Here is a 25,594-nt window from a genome sequence, read left to right on the forward strand (position 1 = left end):
TGACACGTAGTTCTAAATTCTCCCATAAGGGAAAACATCCTTTCCATATGCACCCTGTTAAGACCCCTCAGGATCTATGGCCAGGGTTTTGCCTTGTCGGGCAGGCTCAGCGAGTGTGAGTGGGAGCGGTTGGGAAGCCAACTGCTGCCCCCCGATCTGGCCACGATTGCGATTTTACATGTTGCAGCGCTCAGCGCTGCCTGTGGGAAGGTGGGGTGGGGAGGGAGGAGAGTGAGCAGGTCCCAATTTATGTCATACTGTACCTGCTTACTAACCTTTTGTAATTCATGCATTAGGACACCCAAATCCCTCTGTGTTCACACATGCGTGCAGGTGAGCTCAGGAAAAGCTCCCTGAGGCAGCTTTGTGCCTGTTAATTGTTGGCGCGGGCACGCTGCCGGCTCCCGCTGACCAAAATATTGCATGAGTGCGCAATGGCATCGGGATGCTCGCCCAACATAATTGCACGTCATTTTATGCTCGTTCAGGTCAGGCACATGCCCACCCAAAGCGCAGAAAATTCTGCCCTATATGTTTCAATCAAGTAGCCTCTTTCTCTTCTAAACTCCAACGGATAAAAGCCTGCCCAACTTTTCCTCTTAAGACACCATGCCCATTCCAGGTATTAGTCTAGTAAACCCTCTCTGAACTGCTTCCAATGCATTAACACCCTTCCTTAAATAAGGAGAAGAATACTATACACAGTACTCCAGATGTAGTCTCACCAATGCCCTGTATAACTGATGCATAACCTCCTTAATTTTGCATTCAATTCTCCTCACAATAAATGATAACAAAATATTAACTTTCCTAATAACTTACTGTACCTGCATACTAACCTTTAGTAATTCATGCACTAGGACACCCAAATCCCTCTGTGTTTCAGAGTTCTGCAATCTCTTACCATTTAGATAATATGCTTCTTTTTTATTCTTCCTGCCAAAATGGACAATTTCACATTTTCCCATATTATACTCCACTTGCCTGATCTTTGCCACTCACTTAACCTATCTATATAACTTTGTAGCCTCCTTATGTCCTCTTCACAACTTACTTGCCTACCTATCTTTGTGTCATCAGCAAATTTAGCAACCATACCTTTGGTCCCTTCATCCAAGTCATTCATAAAAATTATAAAATGTTGAGGCCCCAATATTGATCCCTGTGGCACACCACTCATTACATCTTGCCAACCAGAAAATGACCCATTTATGCCAGCTGTCTGCATCCTGTTAGCTAGCCAATCTTCTATCCATGTCAATATGTTACCTCCTGCACCAGAAGCTTTTATTTTCCGCAATAACCTTTGATGTGGCACATTATCAAATTCCTTCTGGAAATCTAAGTACAGTACATCTACTGGTTCCCCTTTATCCACAGCACAAGTTACTTCTTCAAAAACTCCAATAAATTCATTAAAAATGATTTCCCTTTTACAAAACCCTGTTGACTTTGTCTGATTATCTTGAATTTTTCCAAGTGCCCTGCTATAATGTCCTTAATAGTAGCTTCTAATATTTTCCCTAAGACAAATGTTGAGCTAACTGGCCTGTAGTTTCCTGCTTTCCGTCTCCTTCATTTTCGAATAAAGGAGTTACATTCGCTATTTTCCAATGTAATGGAACCTTTCCAGAATCTAGAGAATTTTAGAAAATTAAAACCAAAGCATCAACTATCTCATTAGCCATTTTCTTTGGACCCTAGGATGAAGTCCATCAGGATCTGAGGACTTGTCAGCCCGCAGCTCCAACAATTTGCTTAGTACCACTTCCCTAGTGATTGTGATTTTCTTGTGTTCCTCCCTCCCTTCCATTTCCTCATTTGTAGCTATTTCTGGGATGTTACTTGTACCCTCTATAGTGAAGACTGATGCAAAATACCTGTTCAGTTCATCTGCCATCTCCTTATTTTCCCTTATTAATTCCCCAGACTCACTTTCTATAGGACCAACACTCACTTTGTTAACTCTTTGCTTTTTAAAATATCTATCGAAACTCTTACTATCGGTTTTTATATTTCTAGCTAGCTTCCTATCGTACTCTAATTTATCCCTCCTTATCAATCTTTTAATCATTCTTTGCTGCTTTTTTATATTCTGTCCAATCTTCTCACCTGCCACCCATCTTTGCACAATTATATGCATTTTCTTTAAGTTTGCTACTATCTTTAACATTTTAGTTAACCATAGGTGTTAGGTCCTCTCCATGGAATTTTTCTTTTTTGTTGGATTGTACCTATTCTGCATTTCTGAAATATCCTCTTAAATGTCTGCCACTGCATCTCTATTGACCTATCCCTTAACGTTATTTGCCAGTTCACATTAGGTAGCTCTGATTTCATGCCCTCATAACTGCCCTTATTTAAGTTTAAAATACTAGTCTTGGGCCTACTCTTCTCTCGCTCAAACTGAATGCAAAATTCAATGATATTATGATTGCTGCTACACAGGGGTGCCTTCACTATTAGGTCATCAATTAATCCTATCTCGTTGCACAATACCAGGTCTAATATAGCCTGCTTTCTGGTTGGCTCCAGAACATGCTGTTCTAAGAAACTATCTCGAAAACATTCTATGAACTCCTCATCTAGACTACCTTTGCCTATCTGATTTTTCCAGTCAAAAGTAAATTAAAATCCCCCATCATTATCGCCATGCCTTTCTGACAAGCATCCAATATCTCTTCCTTTATACTCTGTACTATCATCTAGTTACTATTAGGGGGCCTGTAAACCACTTCAACAAGTGACTTCTTGCCTATATCATTTCTCATATCTACCCAAACCGCCACTACATCCTAGTCTCCTGAACTTAGGTCATCCCTCTCTACTGTGCTAACACTATGATTAATTAACAGAGCCACCCCTCAACCTTTTCCTAGCTTCCTCTTCTTTCTAAATGTCATGTCCCCTTCAATATTCAGGTCCCAATTTATGTCATCCTGCAGCCATCTCTCTGTAATGGATATCAGATCATACTTATTTATTTCTATTTGCGCTATATATTCAACCTATGTATTCTATATTCAACGAGCAAAGGCTCCAGCTCCCAGTCACTATCTAAGAGCCCCTAATAGAAAGCTAATATGTGTGGAGCTGAATGAGGACATGATCAGGTTTGGTTGTGACGTCTTCTACTTTTCAATATCAGGTAGCTGGCTGACATTTAGTTAATTGGATGAAGCGCCAGAAGATCATTAGCTGTGGCACAGTTGGGCAGTCAACTCTCCTCTGAATTTCAAGGTTGTGGGTTCAAGTCTCCCTCTAGAACTTGAATGCAAAAATCAAGTTTACAGGAAAAATCCAGTGCATTACTGAGGGAACATTGCACGATTGGAAGTATTGTCTTTATTTAAACTGAGGCTTCAAGTGGATGTAAAGGATCCCATGGTACTATTTTAAAGAAGAGCAAGGGAGTTACTCCTGGTTTCCTGTCCAATATTTATACCTCAAGCAACATCACAAAAAGCAGAGTCATACGGACTCGAAACGTTAACTGTGTTCCTCTCCGCAGATGCTGTCAGACCTGCTGAGATTTTCCAGGTATTTTTATTTTTGTTTTTGTTTCACAAAAATCAGATTATCTAGTCATTATTATATTGCTATTTGTGGGAGTTTGCTGAGCATAAATTAGCTGCCACATTTCCTACATTCCAACAGTGACACTCTTCAAAAAAAAGTACTTAGTTGGCTGTAAAGCGCTTTGAGACATCTGGTGCTATATGGAAATCTTTCTTTCTTCTCTCATGGAACTTCAGCATCTTAAGGAAAATAGGGGGAAAATGTTTAAAAAGCAGAATGGAGTAAATTGTCATCTTTGACAATTCTGGCACAGATCTTAGCATGCTGGAAGCAGTCCTACTTTTAAAGTTCTGTCTATTCAAATCCTGGATCTCTCTGTTCCTCCATTTAGAATTGTACCACTTTGGATGTATTCCCATTACCTGCCCTTTTTTCCCAAAATAAACTAAAAATGTCTTAAAATTAATTTGTGGTGAGTGTTTTGGCTCACTGAGGTGAATGGAATATTTCTGAATATTTTATATGCATTGTCAATTTGAGTGCAGTATTATGTCAATTCAGGACAAGACTCACTCTACTCTAATTGTCCTTGTCTGATTTTGGATCTGCCTGGCTGGTTTTTGAGCAGGTGTCTGTAAGCTTCTGAAATGGAAACCAGACACCAAAAATGTTTTAATATAAAAGCAAAAATACTGCAGATGCTGGAAGTCTGAAATAAAAACAAAAATGCTGAAAAAACTCAGCAGGTCTGAGAGCATCTGTGGAGAGAGAAACAGTTAACGTTTCGAGTCTGTATGACTCTTCTTCAAAAGTGTTTTTTTCTTTAAAAAGATGTAATAAACCTACAGTCACTATTGATCTACACGCAAACATGACCACCCAATTACTCACATCAAGGTCCCTCGAGCAACAATGAGATAAATGGGCAATTATTTGTTTTGGATTTGTTAGTTGAGGGAGAAATGTTTGCTGGGATTTCAGGAAAACTCCTTTGTCCTTCTTTAAATTGTGCTATGGAATTTTCTACTTGGACAGTTGCAAGTTGAGTGTTCTAACATTGTATTATTGCTGTTTAGAAATCTGAGGGCAACCACTGCATAGGATAGGATACACAGCACAGAAACAGACCCAGTCAGACCATGTTGGCGTTACTGCTCCACTCAAGCCTCCTCCCATCTTTCCTCATCTATATCTATCATTTTAACCCCTTATGTCCTTCTCCCTCAAATGCTCATCTAGCTTCCCTTCCCTTTAGATGCATCTGTACTAGTCACTTCAACCACCCTTTGTGGTATTGAGTTCCACATTCTCACCACTCTTTGGGTAAAGAAGTTTGTCCTGAATTCTCAAATGGATTTCTTATGACTATCTTATATTGATGACCTAATGCCATTGTAAACTGTTTACTTCTCAAAGCTGAATGAATGCGTTTTCCATCTTATGTTTCAGGGCATGAGCAACCATTTAGTGTAATAATGAACTGTCTCAGAGACTTTACAGCACAAGTGGAAAAGTCTGATACTAACATCCAGTCCCGGGGTGGCAATAGAACTATCCTGTTTGAAGACCTCCCAAAAACCAAGCAATGTCAGTTTATTCTGAAGCCAAGGCCCCAGCCAGACATCCATGTGACCAGAGGTGAGTGACAAGTGAAATAATTAAAGACATTGAATGAAAAAAGAAGGGCAAGTTTTCATTTAAAAAGCATCTGATTGGAATTCCTCTGAAAAGCTTCAAAACATTTTCCATACAGTTTGAAGTGCATATGTTATGTGAACACACATGGCAGTCACTTTACACATAGTATGATCACACAAACCACAGTGAAATGAATGACCAATTAATTTGTTTTTGGCCGTTGATTAAATGAGGAATGTCAGACTGGATACCAGAAGAATGCCCTGCTCTTCTTTGGGTAGTATTATCAGCTTGGGCTGATAAGTGACAAACAACATTTGTGCCAGACTAATGCCAGGCAATGACCATCTCCAGCAAGAAAGAATCTAACCATTTCCCTTTGACATTTAATGGCATTACCATTGCTGAATCCCCCACTATCAACATCCTGGGGTTACCATTGACCTGAAACTGAACTGGACCAGCTATATAAATACTAAGAGCAAGTCAGAGGCTGGGAATTCTGCGCCGAGTAACATACCTCCTGACTCCCAAAGTCTGTCCACCACCTACAAGGCACAAGTCAGAAGTGCGATGGAATACTCCCCACTTGTCTGGATAAGTGCAGCTCCCACAACACTCAAGAAGCTTGACACCATCCAGGACAAAGCAGCTGCAATGATTGGCACCCCATTCACCACCTCCAACTTCTGCTCCCTGCACCACCGATGCACAGTGGCAGTAGTGTGTACTATCTGCAAGATGCACTGTAGAAACTCACTAAGGCTCCTTTGATAGCACCTTCCAAAACCATGACCTCTACCACCTAGAAGGACAAGGGCAGCAGATACATGGGAACACCATCACCTGCAAGTTCCCTGCAAAGCCACACACCATTCCTTCATTGTCGCTAGATCAAAATTCAGGAACTCCCTGCCAAACAGCACTGTGGGTGTACCTACACCACATGGACTGCAGTGGTTCAAGAAGGCTGCTCACCGCCACCTTCTCAAAGGCAATTAGGGATGGGCGATTAAAATGCTGGCCTAGCCAGTGGCACCTACATCCCCTAAAAGAATAAAAAAAGAATTAAGGAACTTTTAGCAGCATGTTGATGACCTTGATTTAACGTCCCATCAAAATGCAATGCCTTAAACAATGCACTACTCCCTCACTATTGCATTGCAGTATCCAATTAGATTCCTTATACTGTTCAGCATTTTCAGCACATTGCCCATTATGAAGGGCATAGATAGGGTAGACAGGAAGGAACTCTCCCCTTGGTGGAGGGATCAATGACCAGGGGGCATAGATTTAAGGTAAGGGGAAGGAGGTTTAGAGGAGATGTGAGGAAGAATCTTTTCACCACCCTGAGGGTGGTGGGAATCTGGAACTCACTGCCTGAAAGGGTAGTAGAGGCAGATACTCTCAGAACATTTAGGAAGTATTTGGATGTGCACTTGCGGTGCCATGGCATACAAGGCTATGGGCCTAGTGCTGGAAAATGGGATTAGAATAGTTAGGTACTTGTTTAACCAGCGCAGACTCGATAGGCCAAAGGGCCTTTTTCTATGCTGCAGGCCTCTACGACCCTATGACTCTATGCCTGTTTTTGCAGACAAAAGTCCGTGCAAGCCAGGCCCCTCCCTTTCAATACCATTTCTCTTGAACCCAGCTAAATGATTCCAGCCTAGGCATGAATTTTCACAAGACCAAGTTTGTAACGGTTGGAATCAGAACCATTAGAAAGAACATTAAGGTACTGATGAAGAGAGGAGGGGAGGTAACGAAGGAGAAAGGAAAAGAGATATGAATGACATTGAAGGGGAGAGGGAAGTGGAAATAGAGAGGAGAGAAGAGATCATATTTAAGACCGAGATAGATAGGTTCTTGATTGGTAAGAGGATCAAAGGTTACGGGGAGAAGGCGGGAGAATGGGGCTGAGAAACTTATCAGCCATGATTGAATGGCAGAGCAGACTCGATAGGCCGAATGGCCTAATTTCTGCTCCTATGTCTTTTGTTCTTATGGTCTTATAAAGCTGGGAGCTGTGATTTGCAGAGGAATTTATGATCAAACTTTACAATGCATTTGGCAAGCAGCACCTTAAGAACAAGGCACTGTTCTGATCACCATGAAACAAGGGAGACATTCAAGCACTGGAGGCAGTGCAGAGTGCTCAGCCATGTGGCTGATCTCTAATATCATAATATTATGAGCAAAGATTGGAGACACTTCAGAATTACATCCGGAAAGGAGATGTCTGAGATATATAACATAGTATGATATGGAAAATCCAGAATACTACTTTAAGTAGTGGAATGGGACAAGGAGACATAAGCCCAAACTAGTAAAATATAACTTATGAACTACTATCAGGAGGCTTTTCTTCTTCCAAAGTAATTAACACTTGGAATGCACTTCTCAAAAGAGTAGTGGAAGCAGAAACTCTGGAATATAAGAAACATTTAGATATTGGAATTAGTGGTGTGGATGGTTGTCCTGAATGGCCTATGGTTCCTGTGTCAGGTCCAGCAACACCAGGATAGGTTTAAGAAAAGCGAAGGGGCACCAGAAATAGGTATGGTGGCAATAAGTATGTGCTGTGATTATGTGTGCACAGTAAAACCATTTTGTGATGTGAAGCCCAGTGTTCTGAGGTTACTCTGTTTATTTTTAATTTGAGAGAATATTTTGAGGTCAGTTTGCTACAGGAAAGAAATGCTTCTTTATCTTTTATGAGTGGCTGGATTTTACAAGCCACACCAGGCATGTTTTCAGCGGGTAGATACCACCCACCTGCCCACCCAAACCAGCTCACCATAATGTGGTAGGTGCACAGGTGCCAAATGGGCAGGCCGCCCGTCATTTTTAGATAAATTGTTAACGGGCAATTGAGTTTGTTACCAAGCCAATTGACTTGTATTTCATGCTGCCCATGCTGTAAAATGGTTGGCATGGGCAGGGGGTGGGAGTGAGAAGGCCATTTTTGAAAAAAAAGTGTTTGTAAAGGTGAGAAGGAAGAGAGGCACAGCACTCGAGAGAGTGTCCTTTGCACAGTGGGGGCAGCACCCCAATGTGTTACCCACCCACACACACCCCCCCCCCCCACCCCACCTCCACTTGGTTCCTCACTGCCTGGCCTCCAAAGCACAGCCCCTCTCCCTAGGTTGCCTGATCCCTCCCTGCCCAAAAAGGCCCAATTTACCTGGTTCCCGCATCCATCTTCTTTTCCTCGTGGACCTGCTCACAGTCCCAGCAATGCCCACTGCGAGTTCTGGTGTTACTGGGATTCCAGACAATCTGATTGGCCAGCAGCTCTCAAGGGTGGGATTTCTTCTCATTGAAGGGCAGAAATTGCACTCTCAGCCTGTTTAGCCCACTGGTAGTACGTTATCGCTGCAGGGTGGGCTTTCATTGGATCCACTGACTGCCAGCCAATTCTTGCAATGTGTGGGGAGGGAGGCGGGCTGGAGGTGAGCAATATGCCCCTCCATGAAATTCAACCTAGAGGTGATTAGGTCTGGTGGAAACCAGTTGGTCAGGCAGTTAAATTTGTTTAGGAGGTTTACCTGCTGCAGTCCTGCTGCCTTGTATTTTAACATTCTGAGCAGGTGGTAAAGGCATCCACCCAAAACTGGAAGGGCCTTTCTTTAAATATGTAGATCAGGCTCGGATGAAGTCCCTAATTGCAATTTTAACTGGTGACCTGAGCAGGAAAATCATTGTCATTTTTCCGCCAGGTGGAGATAGTGGGAAGAGGAGCCAGGACAAGATGAGATCTAAATAGGTAATTTTATTTAACTTTTTGAAAATTGTCCTGTGATGCCCCACACAGGTCCTACCTGCCATGGGCTTCCTCACTCTTCCCTAAACCAGTACCTTCCCAAACGTCTTTCCCTGTGGCTTATCTGAGTGCCAGTAACTGTTCCCTCAGTCCTGGCCAACTGCCACCTGAAATCTTACATCTAACCCATTTCAGTCGGGCACCAGATGGCCTGCAGCTGTTCAAGAAGGCACCTAAAGCCACCTTCTCGAGGGCAATTAGGAATGGTCAATAAAATGCTGGCCTTGCCAGCAACACCCACATCCCATGAAAGAATAAAAAAAATTTAAAGTGGACATTTGACCATGAAATGCAGATGAGGAGTAGATTTAAATATGCAATACCCCGCCCCCCCACCCACCTCCTCCCTCTACCCCACCCTCCATTCATTATCTCCTCTTTTGGTGTAGCCTTACCCTGCATGTCACTGGCATTTTGTCTCCCTCCTGGTCCTCCATCACATAAGGACATATATGGAAGAGCACATAATGAATCCCATGGGAAGGGTGCTATGCCATAAGCGTGGGAATCAAAAGATTTCCCAGCTGGAAACTGCTGAAAGGTAGCTTAGAGAGTACTTTTTTAACTCCATGCTTAACTGCCTTTTCTAGTTATTTCAGTCAAAGTTGATATCTCAGATGAAGTTTCCGGACATTCAAAACCTGTGAACTCAACTACTATCTGCTTTGACAAGACATGTGGGTAAACCTCTTTTCTACAAGCTAAAATCAGGTGCAATTCTGATGTAAATGGCAGAATTTCTGAGAGAACAGCTTTGGCTGTCATCAATGTTCCATTTGCATAGACGTACCATTTTGTGTGCTGTCAATTTTAGGAGAATTCAGTGTGTATGTTAGAATGGGTGTTACTCCAGCATACCTGACTTAGGCCCCCAACAACCATTCCGCGTGCCAAAACTACATCAGTTGAAGTGCTACATTTATTTTAATTTCTATTTGCTAAGGAAGGGGAATAATATCAGCCAGCACTCATTAGCAACAACTGATGCTGATAAATACAATATATCGCACGAGGGCAAGATCAGATTTGGCCTCAATGTTTGAAAAGCTTGCTGACAATCAGTGTTTAGGACCTTATATGATGAATAGCCACTTGATGAGGGGCTGCTCATGGGGTTCCTTCTAAATTAAAGTTTGGAATCAGGGCTCCTATGATTGCTCAGGTCGATCAGCAAGTGAGTCACAGATCGAGGTGTATAGAGTTGGAAGATCATTGCAGTTATTTTGGTGAAATGGTGAAAACGGGCAGTGAGTCAATGCTGTGCAAACAAGACATGTCTCTTTGAAACTTTGGTTTAAATACACAATTTTGGGGCTAATTGATGATTACTATAATGCCTGTAGGCACTAAAATAGATATCAGCAGGTTTAGCAGTCAAATGCTGATTGGAAGCAATTTTCATGGAACAGTATGTATAGGCTCTATGCACCTATTTCCAATTCTGATGTGAAGTGGGCTGGCAGACACACAGTGAAATATTTCAGAATGGTTTAGGGACTGAGTGAGAGGGCACATAGGCTCTCAGGTGGGCCACTTGAGGTCCTGGTGGGAGGAGGGTCAGAGAAGGAGGGATGTCCTGTACCCACAGACCATCTTGCTCTTCTGTTCCTCTCTTCTGCAGCAGCTGGCGCTGCTCTGCCTGCCCTCAAATCCTCCTCCAATTCCTCCAGCAGATGCAGAGAGACCCATATCATGATGTTGATGACCAATCATCCCCTTTTTTCTGGTGGCTTCTAAAAAGTGCTCAATAAGGGAGTAGTACAGCACTTCCTCTTTTTAGGTAAAGTCCTCAGAGAATATCCAGAATAAATATTGATGGAGTGTTGGTGAAATATTGACAATGTGACCCAGAAATTTTCCTGATGTGTTTCAAAATTCCTCTTCAAACCTCCAGCAGTAAAATGTATATACAATTAAGTACTCAACATCCTCTATGAATCTGTTTGTTTCCAATCAGTTGGCCACTGTTGGGAGAGGGGTTAGGTTAAGTATTATACATCCAAAAAAACTGCAACCTTAGCGCTAGCAGGCAATTTAAATGATGCTCAGCCCCTTAATGATCCTCTAGGCAGCATTCCTAGTGTGACTTCAAATCCTTTACCAAGATTATGAGCGGAACTTTAGGGCCCCATCGTGCCGGGGTGGGGCTGTAAAATGCGGCAAGCCATTCAAAAGCCCATTGACTTCAGCGGGACTGTAAAATCCCTCCTTAAGTCTTTTGCTAAAAGCAGGTTGGACTAACGTTTCTGTTTAAGACCCTATCTTGGTCACCTCAGATGCTCTTTAGTGTCGAACATTTCCGGGGAAAATCAGGCCCTCACCAACTCGTACTGATCCCACTGGTCTTAGGTAGTGTGGCAGTTAATTGCCAAATTGGCTTCAGTGCATCTGGACAAAGGAAAAGAAAAAAATCATAGGGACATAAGGAACTGAAGTTATAAATTGTCTGTCTTCAAAGCATATTGAAGAAATTAAGGATGAGCATTCTAACAAATCTATATTTAATAATTGATAATTGTTTACTACTTGTGATTTCTCATCCCAATTTAGCAATTGCCATAAATCATGGAATCTTGTATAGTATACAACTGATTGGTAGTTTAATTTCAAAAGTATTTCAGTGTACCAAACTTATGTACTCTGGCAGATTTCTCACCTAGCCCAAAGATCAGTTGTATGCATTCAACTCTGCCTCATCTATAGCACTGATCATGGAATCAAAACTGGAACTATTCTGTCTAGTCTCTGAGTAGAGGTCACAGCTATTCTGAAACTCAAGTAAAACAATTCCATTATTATGTAATTAAGAAGTCCTCAGAGACAAGTTTGCTATTTTAATGTTGGAACAGGAAATGCTTGATTGTAGATAATTTCTTCCTGTTGCTCCCAGTGAATTTATTGTTTAGTAATTGTAAATTTTTTAATTACAGTACTCTGCTGGTGTCCAATGAGCTTTCTGTGATGAGGTCAAGCTTTCAGGACATGCGAGCTGTTCCTGCATATAGTTCCATAGCAGCCTATGTTTACAGCACATTTGTACTGCAGACCTGTTCCACAAAATGGCTATTTGATACCAACAGCTTCAGAAACCAATGTCAACAGATAGTTTCTATAGCAGCATGTTCTACTTTAGAATGAACATGTACATCCACAACGTTGTTTCTTCCTTTTTTGTGTAGTTTGTGCCATAGGACGTATTGCAATGGTCAGAATGGAACACTTTGCAGTGGTGAATGCTGAGCCTGATGCAGGAACCAGTTCTCGATAGATTTAATTGGAGTCAATTGATTACTGTGGTTTGTGTGGTTCTCTGACATTTCCCCTAAGTTTGAACTAAAAAATATTAAATTACTTTATTGGTATTTACTGGGCAAAGATACTATTTAAAAATAACATTTGGTTATTGTATTAAAACTTTCATTCCAAATATTGGGCTTTAATCTCTGCCAGGGCTTTCCATTCATTTCTTGAATCTTGGTGGAATGGTATCTACGCCATTCTTACAGTGGGGAGAATTTTCTCCCCGTCAGGCGGGCCAGTCAGGAATGGGTGTGGGCGGGCATGGAGCCGATCACCGCCCGCGATCGGCTGCATCCAGCCGCTTTACGTGGGCGGGCCTTAATTGGCCCACCCAGCATGACGTGCCCGGTAGCGCTCAACGCGACCTGTGCGGGCGGGGGGAGGAGGGAGAATCGGGGCCTGCACTCTTTCGTGTATGTAAGTGAAAGAGTGCAGAAATTTCCCTGAGACACGAAGCTGCTTCAGGGAGATTAAGTTCAGTTTTAAAGTTTAAAATAAAGAAAGTTAAAAATAATTTACACATGTCCCCTCATGTGACAGCGTCACATGAGCTGGGACATGTTTATGAAATGTATAAAAAATATTTATTAATTTAATAAACCCTTCATGAAACCTCATACCGCCCGTGGATGAGGTTTCATGAAAAATGCGAAGGCCTGGGCTTGTCACCTGCCCGCCAACCCTAAGGTCAAATTGGTTAATTGTTTTATTAATGGCCTTAACAGGCCTCTGACAGTTTGGTGGGTGTGCGGCCGACTCTGGTGAAAGATCTGAATGACGCTCGGTGACATCGGGACGCAGGCCCAGTGTCACCGTGCATCATTTTACATGTTGGCCTGTGGAGCCTGCCCCTGTACATCAAACAGAAGAATCTGCCTCGTGTTTCCCTGACTCTTCCATCAAAGATGGTGGACAAATGGGAGCATTCTTTCAAAATTTCTCCCCCAGTGTGTTACTTTTCTTTTGTTCTCATCAAGGAGTTGGGAAATGGGAACATTTATTGTTTCAGACACTTTCCACCAGCATCAAACACTCTCAGACCAGGTTAGCTGTAGCTACACATGTTCAGGAATGGTATTCCATAATTATTGAAATAGCCTTAAGTTTTCCGCACTAGCTGTCATTGTGTCTCTCAATGTGAGATTACCAATTTATACCAAATAGGAGCAGTTTTGTGCTTGGAAGTAGGAACTAGATTGACAGTGTCCCAAATATCTTTCATGTGCAAAGCTTGCAGCCAGCAGCATCAGAACATGATATTCCCATGAGTCTAGATTGGTTTCGTATTCAGGTCCCAAAAGTCAAGGATCAGGATATGACCCATCCAAACCTTCTCGTATCTTATATGATGCAAGAGAATAAGCATTTCATTCGAAGCAAGCAAGTGGCTCAAGAAGTCAGTTACTCGCTAGTAAACTTGTATAATATCTAATGAGACAAGAATGTACTTGTTGTGCATCCTCTTTACTATTTCCCACTTTCTCCCTGTAATCAGCCCTTACTTTAAAGGATAGTTGAATACTTGAATCAAGCTAATCCCCTTTTATTTCCATATTTCGTTCTAGAATCAACTCCAAAAACTCTTAAAAAGAAGAAGTCATTGATAGACTGGGCTCTCCGCCGCAGTTCCAGCAACCAGTCAGAGAGCAGTCTCACCTCGGAGTCTCCAATTACACCAAGGAAACTTTTTGGTCTGTCCCTACCATCCATCTGTAAGAATGACACCCTTCCTAAGCCGATCATGGTAAGGAATGCAGCTGACTCCCCAAGAACAATTCATTGGCTATGAAGAGCTTTGGGATGTCCTGAGGGTGTGAAGGGCACCATATGCACTATGCATTCTTTTATCTTTTTTCTCCTTTTTTTTCTGCATCTTTTTTCCTTTTCCTTTCTTTTTTTGTTACCTGCTGCTACTATCTGTATGTTTCTACAGTGAAACTTTTCTGCATATATTCAGATTAGGGCTCCAAATTCAGGTTCTATATTAAGTTTAGGGTTGCCTTTCTCCTTGAGCTTGAAATCATAAAATCATAGAATGGTTACAGTGCAGAAGGAGGCCATTCAGCCCATTGTGTCCATTCTGGCTTCCTGTAAGAGCAACTCCACTCATCCCAATCATCCGCCCTTTTCCTGTAGCCCTGCAAACTTTTTCTCTTCAGATGGTTGCCCAATTACCTTTTGAAAGCCACAACTAAATCCACCTTCACCATACTTGCAGACAGTGCAATCCTTGCCACTTGCTGCGTAGAGAGGTTTTCCCTCATGTCACTATTGGTTCTTTAGTCAATCGCCTTAAATCAGTGTCCGCTGGTTCTTAACCCCTCAATCAATGGGAACAGTTTCTTTCCATCTACTCTGTCTATACCCATCATGGTTTTTAACACATCTATCAAATCTCCTCTCAACCTTCTCTTCTCTAAGGAGAACAACTTGGCTTCTCCAATTTATCCACACAACTGAAGGCCCGCATCCCTGGAACCATTCTCGTGAATCTTTTCTGCACCCTACCTTAAGCCTTCACATCTTTCCTAAAGCATGTTGTTCAGAATTGGACACAATACTCCAGTTAAGAATGAACCAGTTTTTATAGCATTCATAAATGGCTTAGGTTAGGGCCCAGGTTAAAGATAGGATTAAAGTTAGCCTCCTCATTAAGATTAAGGATAGGGTATGGCTCTTTGCTTGCACTAAAATTAGGCTTACAATTAAGGTCAGTACATGCCCTTTTCAAAAGTTTTCAGCTATACTAAATAATTTGCTGCTAAGACCCTTATCAATTTAAATCTTAGCTGGCTGTGAAAGTAACACAACTACTTTAACAATGAATCAAGTGTCTAGTGATGTTTATTAATGAACTCTGGTGCTATTTCTCTGTAGGATATGCTTGTGCTATTATATCATGAAGGCCCCTCAACCAAAGGGATTTTCAGGCGTTCAGCTAATGCCAAGACCTGCAAGGAGCTAAAGGAAAAGCTGAATTCTGGAAATGAGGTCCATATGGACAAGGAATCTGTCTTTGTGGCAGCAGCTGTCATCACGGTATGAGATTATATAAATCCCTGTTAGAAAGTAAGTTAAATTAGGCCTTAAGCATGGATCTGTAGTGCCATTGATTTTAACTTAGAAAAAGGATAGATCAGGCAGAATATAGCAGAATATCGCCAGCTGAAGCATCCATCTTCCGTTAGGGTAAAACATACAAACTTGTGCTCCCAATATGGAGCTTTGCCCTCCAGTAAACCCATTTCAAAGGGTTTTCCATCCATTAAAACTAGATTTGTAAAATTATGCCTATTATTTTAAAGTAATTGACTATTTTATCAGAATGGCTCTTAAAGCAAATATTTTGGATATTTTATAATAACATAATAATAGTACTATTATTCTATCACATTGAATTGGTATTGTAATCAGAAAGAAAAGCTTTGAATTATATGTATACAAATTAAAGATCTTGCACTGGATGTATATGTCCTTTCCATAAATATCACTTCCTGTGGTCATGATTTTTCTCATGCTTTTCTGCCAACATTTACCATGGCCAGGATTTTACTCTTGTGGGGTTGCGAGGACGAGTGGGAGCGGTCGGGGAGCTGACCGCTGCCCACAATCGGGCTGTGACCGTGATTTTACATTGGTGGGCCAATTAAGGCCTGCCCAGCGTGAAACGCATGCTGCAGTGCTCAGCGCTGCCTGTATGGGGGGGGGTAGGAGGGCAAGTGTGCAAGTTTGCACATGTGCACGAGCGCACACAGGAAAAGCTCCCTGAGGCACAGAGCTGCCTCAGGGAGCTCAAGATTTAAAAAATTAAAAATGAAGAATTTTGGAGTGTTAAAAAATATGTCCCCTCATGTGACTCTGGAACATGAGCCAGGACATGTTATGAATAAAATTTAAATATTTTTATTTACTTTCTATTTGCTGTTGGAAACCTCATCCCACCCATGGCTGAGGTTTCCTAAAAAATCCAAAGGCTGCGTGGCTTTTTCGCCTGCTGGCCAACTGTAAATTTGGATGGGTAGCAAAAAATTGAACTTAATTATTACTTTAACGGCTAATAATGGGCCTCTTAATTGTCGGTGGGCACTGTCGTCTTCTGCGCGCGCCTGCTGACCAAAATATTGTGCAAGTGCGCGATGATGTCGAGACACTTGCCCAATGTCATTGCGCGTCATTTTACACTCGATTGGGTTGGGCGCGCACCCGCCCGACGAGCGAAAAGTTCTGGCCCATGAATTTTTTATGTCAGTGGTTACAATGTAGTTGCAAGCTCTGGCCACTAGTGCCTCTGAGGTTTGAGTATCTGAAGCCTCACTCACAACTTCAGCATTAGAGAAATAGAGAAATTTCTTCACCCAGAGAGAGGTGAGCCTATGGAATTCGCTACCACAGAAAGTAGTTGAGGCCAATGTTTTCAAGAAGGAGTTAGATATAGCTCTTGGGGCGAAAGGGATCAAAGGATATGGGGAGAAAGCGGGAGCAGGCTATTGAGTTGGATGATCAACCATGATCATGATGAATGGTGGAGCAGGGTCGAAGGGCTGAATGGTCTACTCCTGCTCCTATTTTCTATGTTTCTATGTTCTGTGTTTCTATTTTTCATCCCATACATAAAACAAACCTCATGGGCAAGACTTTTAGGTTGGCGTGCAGGCACAATTGGCTGGCCCGGAAGTGGCCGGGGAATGGACTGGTTCCCGCGATTGGCCCCCGGCCGTGATTTCACAAGGGCTGGCCAATTAACAGCCAGCCAGTGTGAAGCACACGCCAAAATGCCCAGTGCTGCCGGGGCGGGGGCAGAAGGAAAGTGGGCACTGACATAAGCGCAGGCACAGGCGAGTGCTGAATGAAAGCTCTCTGAAGGCAGAGAGAGCCGCCTCAGGGTGCTGAAGACTTCAAAACAATTAATTAAAGATTTTAAAATCTGGAAAAAATGGCCACGCATCACAATAAGTCACCTGGACATATACATGATGAAAATTCTGTCCATACATATTTTTAAAATTTAATAACGGAAACCTCATCCCGCCCTTGGATGAGGTTTCATCAAAATTACAAAATGCACCTAGCAGATTCACTCATCTGCCAGCCGTAAGGTTGAACGGACCATGAAAAACTGGGGACAATTGGAACTTTAACAACTTTAATTGTCTTCTTAATTGTTAACGGGTGCACTTCTGACACACGTGTGGGCCTGCTTGCTGAAATATTACGCGAGCGTGGAATGGTGTCAGGACACTCGCCCGGCGTCATCTTGCGCGATTTCGCGTCCTATCGGGTCGGGTGCGCACCTATACGCTGACCTAAAAATTCCGCCCCATATATATCAACCAACTGATTGCAATGCCACGGGCAATTTACTGTTTGGAATTATTGAATCTAACATGTGTCCATTGCTCACTAGGTCTTGCGTGGCTCAAATTTTCCAGGAACCATTCCAAAAACATAAATGTCACTATTATCAGCGCATCTCTTACAAATTTATTTTCAAAGGCTATGTCCTCTCTTCTGTTGCCACATACCTTTCTTTGCAAATAGGTAGCCTTTAACTCACTGACAGCAACATCACAGGGGAATGAATCATTCTGGGATGCAGGGCTTGTTGGTTTCCAGGCAAACACAGTAGGCACTTTGCACACAGCAAAATCCTACAAACAGCAATAAGAGATTAATGAGATATCAGTTCTCTTAGTGCACAATCTGAACTTAATCACATTCATATAATATGTTAAATTAGGAGCTACCAAGAACACTCATTATGAACAGTAGCATGTTCAGGGAACATTCTTAACTTTTTCTTATTTTCTTAGTGGTAACTAATAATACAAGTAAAACAGAAATAAATGATAAATTTTAACGATTTCCATCAGAGACATCAAAAATTTCTTTATTACCAACAGCTACAAAATATATGAAAAGGGATAATTAAAGACAGAGAGATTAAAAGGAATGAAAGGGCAAATTTCATGAGTTATTCCCCAATGTGGGGCCTCTGATCTTTCACCAGTGAGGATTCAGAATATCTACCCTAAAAATAAGACCCAAGAGGCACAGGCGTATTGGGTTACAAACGAATATAATGAATTACACGCATACCTGCTGCTTGGACTGGGAATTACGCGCATACCTGCTGCTTGGAGTGGGAATTACATGCATACCTGCTGCTTGGAGTGGGAATTACATGCATACCTGCTGCTTGGAGTGGGAATTACACGCATACCTGCTGCTTGGACTGGGAATTACACGCATACCTGCTGCTTGGAGTGGGAATTACATGCATACCTGCTGCTTGGACTGGGAATTACACGCATACCTGCTGCTTGGACTGGGAATTATCCAGTGTATGGCTCTGGATTTTGTTCATTTCTTTTGTTAATACATGCACCACTCTGTCAGAGCTACTAGAATAAAACAGTAATGTAGAGTTCACTAGAGTGGCTCTCAACTAAAAACATTCGATCATAATACTGCTATACTTCACCTTTGCTTTTATTAAGCTTAGTAAAATCTGAGAAACATTTTGGAGGAGTTTTAAATTTACATGCCGATGAATATATTACTGACAAAAGTTTGAGAAGAACTTGATAGCTGTTGTTTTTGTAGGACTTTCTACGTAACATCCCTGGCAGTGTTCTGTCATCCGAACTGTATGAGAAGTGGATGGAAGGAATAGAAAATGAAAACGAAGAGGAAAAAATACAGTCCATGAAGAAGTGAGAGAAACAATTTTTCTGACAAATTAACTAGCATATAACTGCCTGCTATCTAGCTCTTGGATCAGGATTTTTAGGATGGCGGGAAATCTGCGGCGAAGGCGCATCTCCACCGACTCTGGCTGCTCCACAGCTATTTAACACCAACAAACGTTAATTGACTGGGAATGGGACTTCCTCCCCTCGCTCAAAGGAAGCCCTGCCTCAATCTGATTGGCCGGCAGCTCCCTGGTTCCAGCAGCACCAGAGGCTGTAGTGGATAGGATTAGGACTGCAAGCATTTCCCAGACTTCAAGTCTCAGGAGTCCAGGTCCAAGTAAGCATGGGGATCTCAGGTGGTGGCGGGGAGGGAAGGTGAGGCCCAAGGAGAATGGGTAGAGGGGGGCTTTGGGGTTGTTGGTGGACAGACCAGGTGGGGGTAGGGGGTGAAGGGTGAAGGAAGCACCCATAGGGGAGAGAGTTTCTGGGAGGATGGGGGGGTGTGCACCAAATGTTGAAAGGAGGCTGTTGATGGAGGTGCCCCCCACCCCCCTTCCTGCCCGAGGCCTGAGCAGGATCAATTTCTGGACTTCCCCTCTGCCCCAGACTCCTCCAACCAGCCTGAAAATTGAGGCTTTGTGGGAAACAGCCCTTAAGCGGTCATTAATTGGCCACTTAGGGGCCCTTGGGTGGGGCAAGGGCGGGTGAACTGGCCTAGGCCTCACCTGCCATACTGTAACATTGTGGAGACATGGGGATGGATGGGAGCCCGTTGGGAAGGCCATCTAAGGAATTTTACTCCCCCCCCCACCCGCCCCCCCCACACCACCACAACCGGCCTCAATCCCTTGCCAACAAGGGAATATAAAAATGTAAAATTCTGTCCTTGATCTCTGTTGGTTTAACTTGAGCTGCATTAATTGACCTCAGTACGGCTATCAGTTTGGGAATTGCAATTGGCTGTAGAACCAAGAGGAGAAAATGATCCAAGGTCCCTGCTATTGATCAGTATTTGCTGATTGAACACCTCCTCTCCACAACACATAGCTTGCCAGCACTCTTTATTTAGGCCCACAAATGATGAATGGTCCTTTTGGTGATCTACCAGATGCTGTCAACACCATACTCTAGCAAGAGTCAACATTTTCAATAAAGAAGGGAAAAAGTTCCTACCTCCCTCCAACATCCAAACACATGTATTTAGCAGCAGCAGTGACTAGACAGCAGTCAGGAACTAGAATCCTGGTTCACCTTCTGCTCCATTGCCAAATAACACTGAAACCAACTTTAACTCAACAGCTACTATTCTGCCCGAAATCACTAGCACAAAATTGGAATCAAACCAAGAGTTGTCTGGTTTTCAAATATTTATTTTTTCCTTTTAGCCTATTTCGATCTTTTTTCCCCACCATCCCCTCCCCTCACCCTACCTCCACTAGGTCCATCTGTTACTTGCTCATCCTGCTTTCTACTCTTAATGTCACCATTAGCACCTCCTTTAGCCAGTATCACCACCATCAACACCCCTTCCACCTTTTGTTTATGACATCTTTTGCAATCTCTCCTTTGTCTCCACCTATCACTGGCCCTCTATCCAGCTTTACCTGCTCCACTCCCCTTCAACAGTATATATTTCTACTTCTCTTTAGATCTGAAGAAGAGTCATATGGACTCGATACGTTAACTCTGTCTTTCTCTCCACAGATGCTGCCAGACCTGCTGAGTTTTTCCAGCAATTTTTGTTTTTGTTTCAGATTTCCAGCATCCACAGCATTTTGCTTTTGTCCTCTGATCTTATTGACTCAATAGTTTTCCCAATTAGACCATGAAGAGGATGTAGTTTTTTGAGTTAGCAAGTGCTGCATGAAACATTTATCATTGGAATAGAAAAATTGTATAACCTTTGGTATATGGTGATCTTTAAATAAATTATAGTTACTGAGCCAGGATTCTGGGTTTGAAGGCAAAAGGTCAAGGTAACAGGAACATTTCTAATATGTTGCAGTCTGATGGAGGAGCTTCCAGAAGCAAATATCCTACTACTTCGTCATTTGTTTGGAGTACTGCATCACATTGAGAGAAATTCAGAAGAAAACCAGATGACTGCTTTTAACCTGGCTCTTTGCATAGCTCCAAACATGCTGTGGCTTCCTAGTCCCGTGGGCCCAGAAGAAGAGAGCAAGTGCACAAGAAAGGTAACCTACTCATTTTGGACATTCACATTGCTGTGGATAAAATTGTAAGGGAATGAATCTAATTGTTGTGGGTGGTTGAAGAGCAGTATTAGTTTTACATTTCTATTTGTCATTCTGCACTGCCATATATATAAAAAAAGCATAGCCTAAATTAATAGACTATGGGGAAGCAATGTGCTTGGCATTCAAATAATGTTGTAATGATCTTGTAGCTAGGCAATGTCACCTGTAGTCTCCAACCTCTACACGCCTCAGGAGCTGTGCCATTTTGACAATTCCTTCTGCCCCAACTAAGATGCCTTGCACCCTGTGTCAGTCCTCTCACTGCCAGAATTTTGGAGGAAATGGTTAGATTTAAAAGACTGCATTTTTGTAGTGCCTCATCATGTCTCTCAGACCATCACAAGGCACACATCATCATGAATTATTTCAAAGTTCAGTGACCAATATTATGTAGGCAAATGCAGCAGACATCATGCACACATGGTGCAATAATATTGTGGTTATGTTACTGGACTAGTAATCCAAAGGCTGTGTATTCTGAAATGAGGAACATACCTTCTGACTCCCCAAAGCCTTTCCGTTATTTACAAGGCACAGTGAGGAATGTGAAGGAATATTCTCCACTTTACTGGATGACTGCAGCTCCAACAACACTCTAAAAAGCTCAGCACCATCCAGGACAAAGGCAGCCTGCTTGATCGGCACCCCATCCACCACCTAAACCATTCATTCCCTCCACCACAGGCATAACATGGCTGTAGTGTGTACCCTCTACAAAGTGCACTACAGCAACTTACCAAGACTTCTTTGACTGCACTTCCCAAACCTGTGACTTCTACCACCTAGAAAGAAAAGAACAGCAGAAAGATGGTGTAGTGGGGGTGATGTGTGGGCCCTCGGTATCCCAACTTCCAACTTTGGAGAGGGGCTAGAGACCGGGCCCCGCCCACAGGGCATTCACAGTAGGTTGTTCACTGCAGGGCACTCTGACTTCTGGCTTCCAACTTCAGAGCTGGGCCAGAGGCCAGGCCCAACCCATTGCCATGCATTCACTACAAGGCAGTAGATCCGCACCAGCAGAGGTCATCAGTCTGGGAGGAAAACGGGCAGGGGGATCCAGTCTGCCTCGGGGTTCGCCTTGGGTCAGGAACTGAAGTCTTGATGAAGCTGGGGGAGGAGCCTAAGCCCAGAGAACAGGCTGAAGACAGGTGGAGGCGGGGCCTGAGCTGGAAGCATGCGCTAGAGGAGAAGGAGGCACAAGAAGCCTTGTGAAGAAGGAGACGGAGCAGGACTGCAGCCAGGAGCTGGGCATCAGATCAAGCCTGGTGAGTCACTGCATTGAGAAGCTGAGGCCCCAAATAAGACAGGGTTCCTGAGCATCGACAGTGAATATTATCTGCAAATAATTTGTTTCTTGGAGTTGCGTTTTCTCTTGAAAGTTTATGCAGCTTTGATGCTGGTGGGATAAAGGAACCTTGTTTTTCTTAACTTCCATGCAGTACGTGTGCTTAAATACCACATTACAATTGGAACACCTGCAGGTTTGTAATCTCTATCCATTTGTATTTCCCATTTTGGCTGCCATTCCAAACCCCCATTACTTTTTGTTAGAACCATATCTCTCAGGACTGAAGTTTTCTTTTACAAAATGGAAGAATTTGGTATGATCTGGACATGAGGATGCTAACCTGGGATTTTTTTTTAAAAGGCCATAAGTTTACCTTGGAAAAGTTAACAAGCAGGCCTCTTCCAAGAAATCACCTGACCTCTGGTACTTGAGAAGGATTTGTTTGTTTGTGTTGAACTGCAAAGAACTTTACTTAATGAAAAGTTGGCAGACAAAAAGGTGATCACATGGGACAGAAAAAAAAACTTAAGTTGTGAACCTGCTTGTTTGGAAGGCAGTTTTGTTGCAGAACAAGCTGAGGACAGAAGGCTACCTTGACTGGCTCCCTCTCTCTACCTTGCCTAAAATTGTGTGTGGCTATCAACCTGTGGCCAGAGAACTCTCCTCTGAGTGTAACTAGTCTGCATTTGAACCTGCAAAGCTGAGATCAATGGTGGGAACTTCCAGGCATCCACCGGCACATTCAGGCCCGTCTTCACAAGAGAGAACTCCAGGTTGACAGCGCTAAGACCCTGTGGACTTCATCTTTTATTCTATAACACCCATCCTCCAAAGTCGATCTCTGCAAGGACACTCTATCTGTTTGTCCTTTGTTTGCCTGTGTGTGTGTCCGTGTGTGTGCTGGAGGAATTATTTAGGAAGAGATAGATAGTTATACTTCCCGATTGCAATTGTGTGTTAACCAGTACTTGGAACTTGTTAAAAGAAGTTTTGTTTTAAAATAAATTAATTATTCTGTGTTTTTGAAAGAAGCCTGGTCAGAGTATCTTTTTATCTGGGTACTAGAGGTATAGGTACACAATTGGCCGTTTTGGTGAGAAGATTAAACATTTAAATTAATGGTAAGGTCTGCGGAGTAGTGGGCTTGATAATTTGCGCACTCCTCCCTTCTTTTTCCTCCTTGCTCTACCTCTTTTTTTCAACCACTTATGCCACCTTTCACTTCTGCCCTCTTGGATACTTTGTCTTCCCTAATTCCTCTCCCAACTGGCCATTGCTCTTCTACCTTCCTATTCTCCTATCACTGTCCCAGACTTGACTCCCCTTTAGAGAAGTCCATAGCTAACTCTGTGTTCCTGTTGGCATTCTCCAAAGAGCTCATCAAAGTACCTATCACTGCAGCCTTATAGCAATGCCAATTGCCTCATCCTCCTCTCAAGTCAGCCTTCCCAGTCAATGCATTGTTGGGGGCTAATCTTGTCAACATCCTGCCTGTTTCAACATTCACCATCCCCAAAGCCTTTTCCTCCAGAATATCCATTCATTTATGAACAAAGCCCTTGACATGCACAACCTTTTTGTAGATGGTTGCATTGAAATCCTGGCTTTGCCTGAATTGGCTTGGCTGATGGATGGTGCCACCTTGCCTTTTACTGAAGCCTCGCTATGTGGTTATACTTTCCTTTTACTGCCCTAGCAACACTGTCAGAGTGGTTGTGTATCCTTATCACCAAGTCATACCTTCATCTCTCCCTCTCCCCATTGAGTAACTCATTGGCTAGAATTTTTCCTTTGTCAGGTGGGCTTGGTGGGGGTGAGTAGGAGTGGTCAGAAAGCTGACCATCGCCCACAATTGAGGCCCGACCGTGATTTCACACTGGCAGGCCAATTAAGGCCTGCCCAGTGTGAAACGTGTACTGCAGCGCTACCTGTGTGGGGGTGGGGTGGAGAGGGCAAGCGCACAAGTTCACAGGTACGCACAGGAAAAGCTCCCTAAAGCAGAGAGCTGCCTCAGGGAGATGAAGATTTTGCAAAATTGAAAATAAAGAATTTTAAAATGTTAAAGAACATGGCCCCTCATGTGACTCTGTCACATGAGCAGGGACATGGTATTAATGAAATGTTAAAATTTTTATTTAATTTTTATTTGCTGTTAGAAACCTCATCCCGCCCCTGGATGAGGTTTCCCAAAAATTCCAAAGGCCGTAAGATTAGATAGGCAGTGAAAAATTGAACTTAATTTTTACCTTAATAGGCCTTTTAATTGTAGGCAGGCACGCTGCCGACTCCTGCGCGCAACCGCCAACTGAAATATTGTGCAAGTGCGCAATGACGTTGGGATGCTCGCCCAACATCTTCGCGCATCATTTTACGCCTTTTTGGGTCAGCCATGTGCCTGCCTGATTGTTCCAATTTGTTCCACCTTCTCACCTCTCTTTTAAAATCCTAGCAGTCTACCCATCCCCAAGCCCCCAAATGCCATCCAATTTTCTCTCTCAAATATCCATGGTCCATCGTTCTCTCAATCTTTGCACTGTTCAACTTTTCAACCTTCGTGATGTCAATCCCATATCTCAACGAATCTTGCCTTCTCTTCTCTGACTTCATTGCCCTCTCACGCAATATTCATTAAAGGAGTTGGACTGCTTATTTTCTCTTCCAACCTGAAGTACTTAATTCTTGTCTGTATTAAATGTGATCTGCTGTTCTGCCCACTTCCATATTCTGTGAATGCTGAAACCCTCCTTATATAGTAACTTTTTGCAATAAGTGCAATAGAACAGCCAAATCTAGCAAAGACCTAACAAAGGCCTCCTGGAGAAAGTTCCTATCTGTGCTAGGAGTCATTGAGAACGACACATTCTAGAAAGTTAATAAAAGTAGAGATCAATTACCCCTCATGCTGGCATTATTTTCAGATTCCTCATGGCCACACTCTTTGCAGACCTCTGTCGTTAAGATTTGTTTCAGCTTAGAGAATCATCCTCCTCTAAGCATTAAATCAACCAAACTTATAGCATCCACCAAGGCTGCATGCACTAACCTTACATTGATCGCAGACTCAATAGTTGTC

General features: G+C 42.8%; 1 protein-coding gene across 2 annotated transcripts in view; it reads left to right on the top strand.

The window, feature by feature from the left end:
• arhgap20b (Rho GTPase activating protein 20b) overlaps positions 1-25,594 on the top strand; it is a 121,775-nt gene that overhangs the window by 81,340 nt on the left and 14,841 nt on the right. For both annotated transcript variants that reach the window (XM_041196233.1, XM_041196232.1), the window contains exons 9-13: positions 4,969-5,157; positions 13,849-14,027; positions 15,161-15,322; positions 18,887-18,996; positions 20,981-21,170. In XM_041196233.1, the coding sequence (XP_041052167.1) occupies positions 4,969-5,157; positions 13,849-14,027; positions 15,161-15,322; positions 18,887-18,996; positions 20,981-21,170 (830 nt within the window). The remainder of the gene's footprint in view (positions 1-4,968; positions 5,158-13,848; positions 14,028-15,160; positions 15,323-18,886; positions 18,997-20,980; positions 21,171-25,594) is intronic.

The sequence above is a fragment of the Carcharodon carcharias genome, chromosome 9 (genome assembly GCF_017639515.1).
Source record: "Carcharodon carcharias isolate sCarCar2 chromosome 9, sCarCar2.pri, whole genome shotgun sequence".
NCBI lineage: Eukaryota > Metazoa > Chordata > Chondrichthyes > Lamniformes > Lamnidae > Carcharodon > Carcharodon carcharias.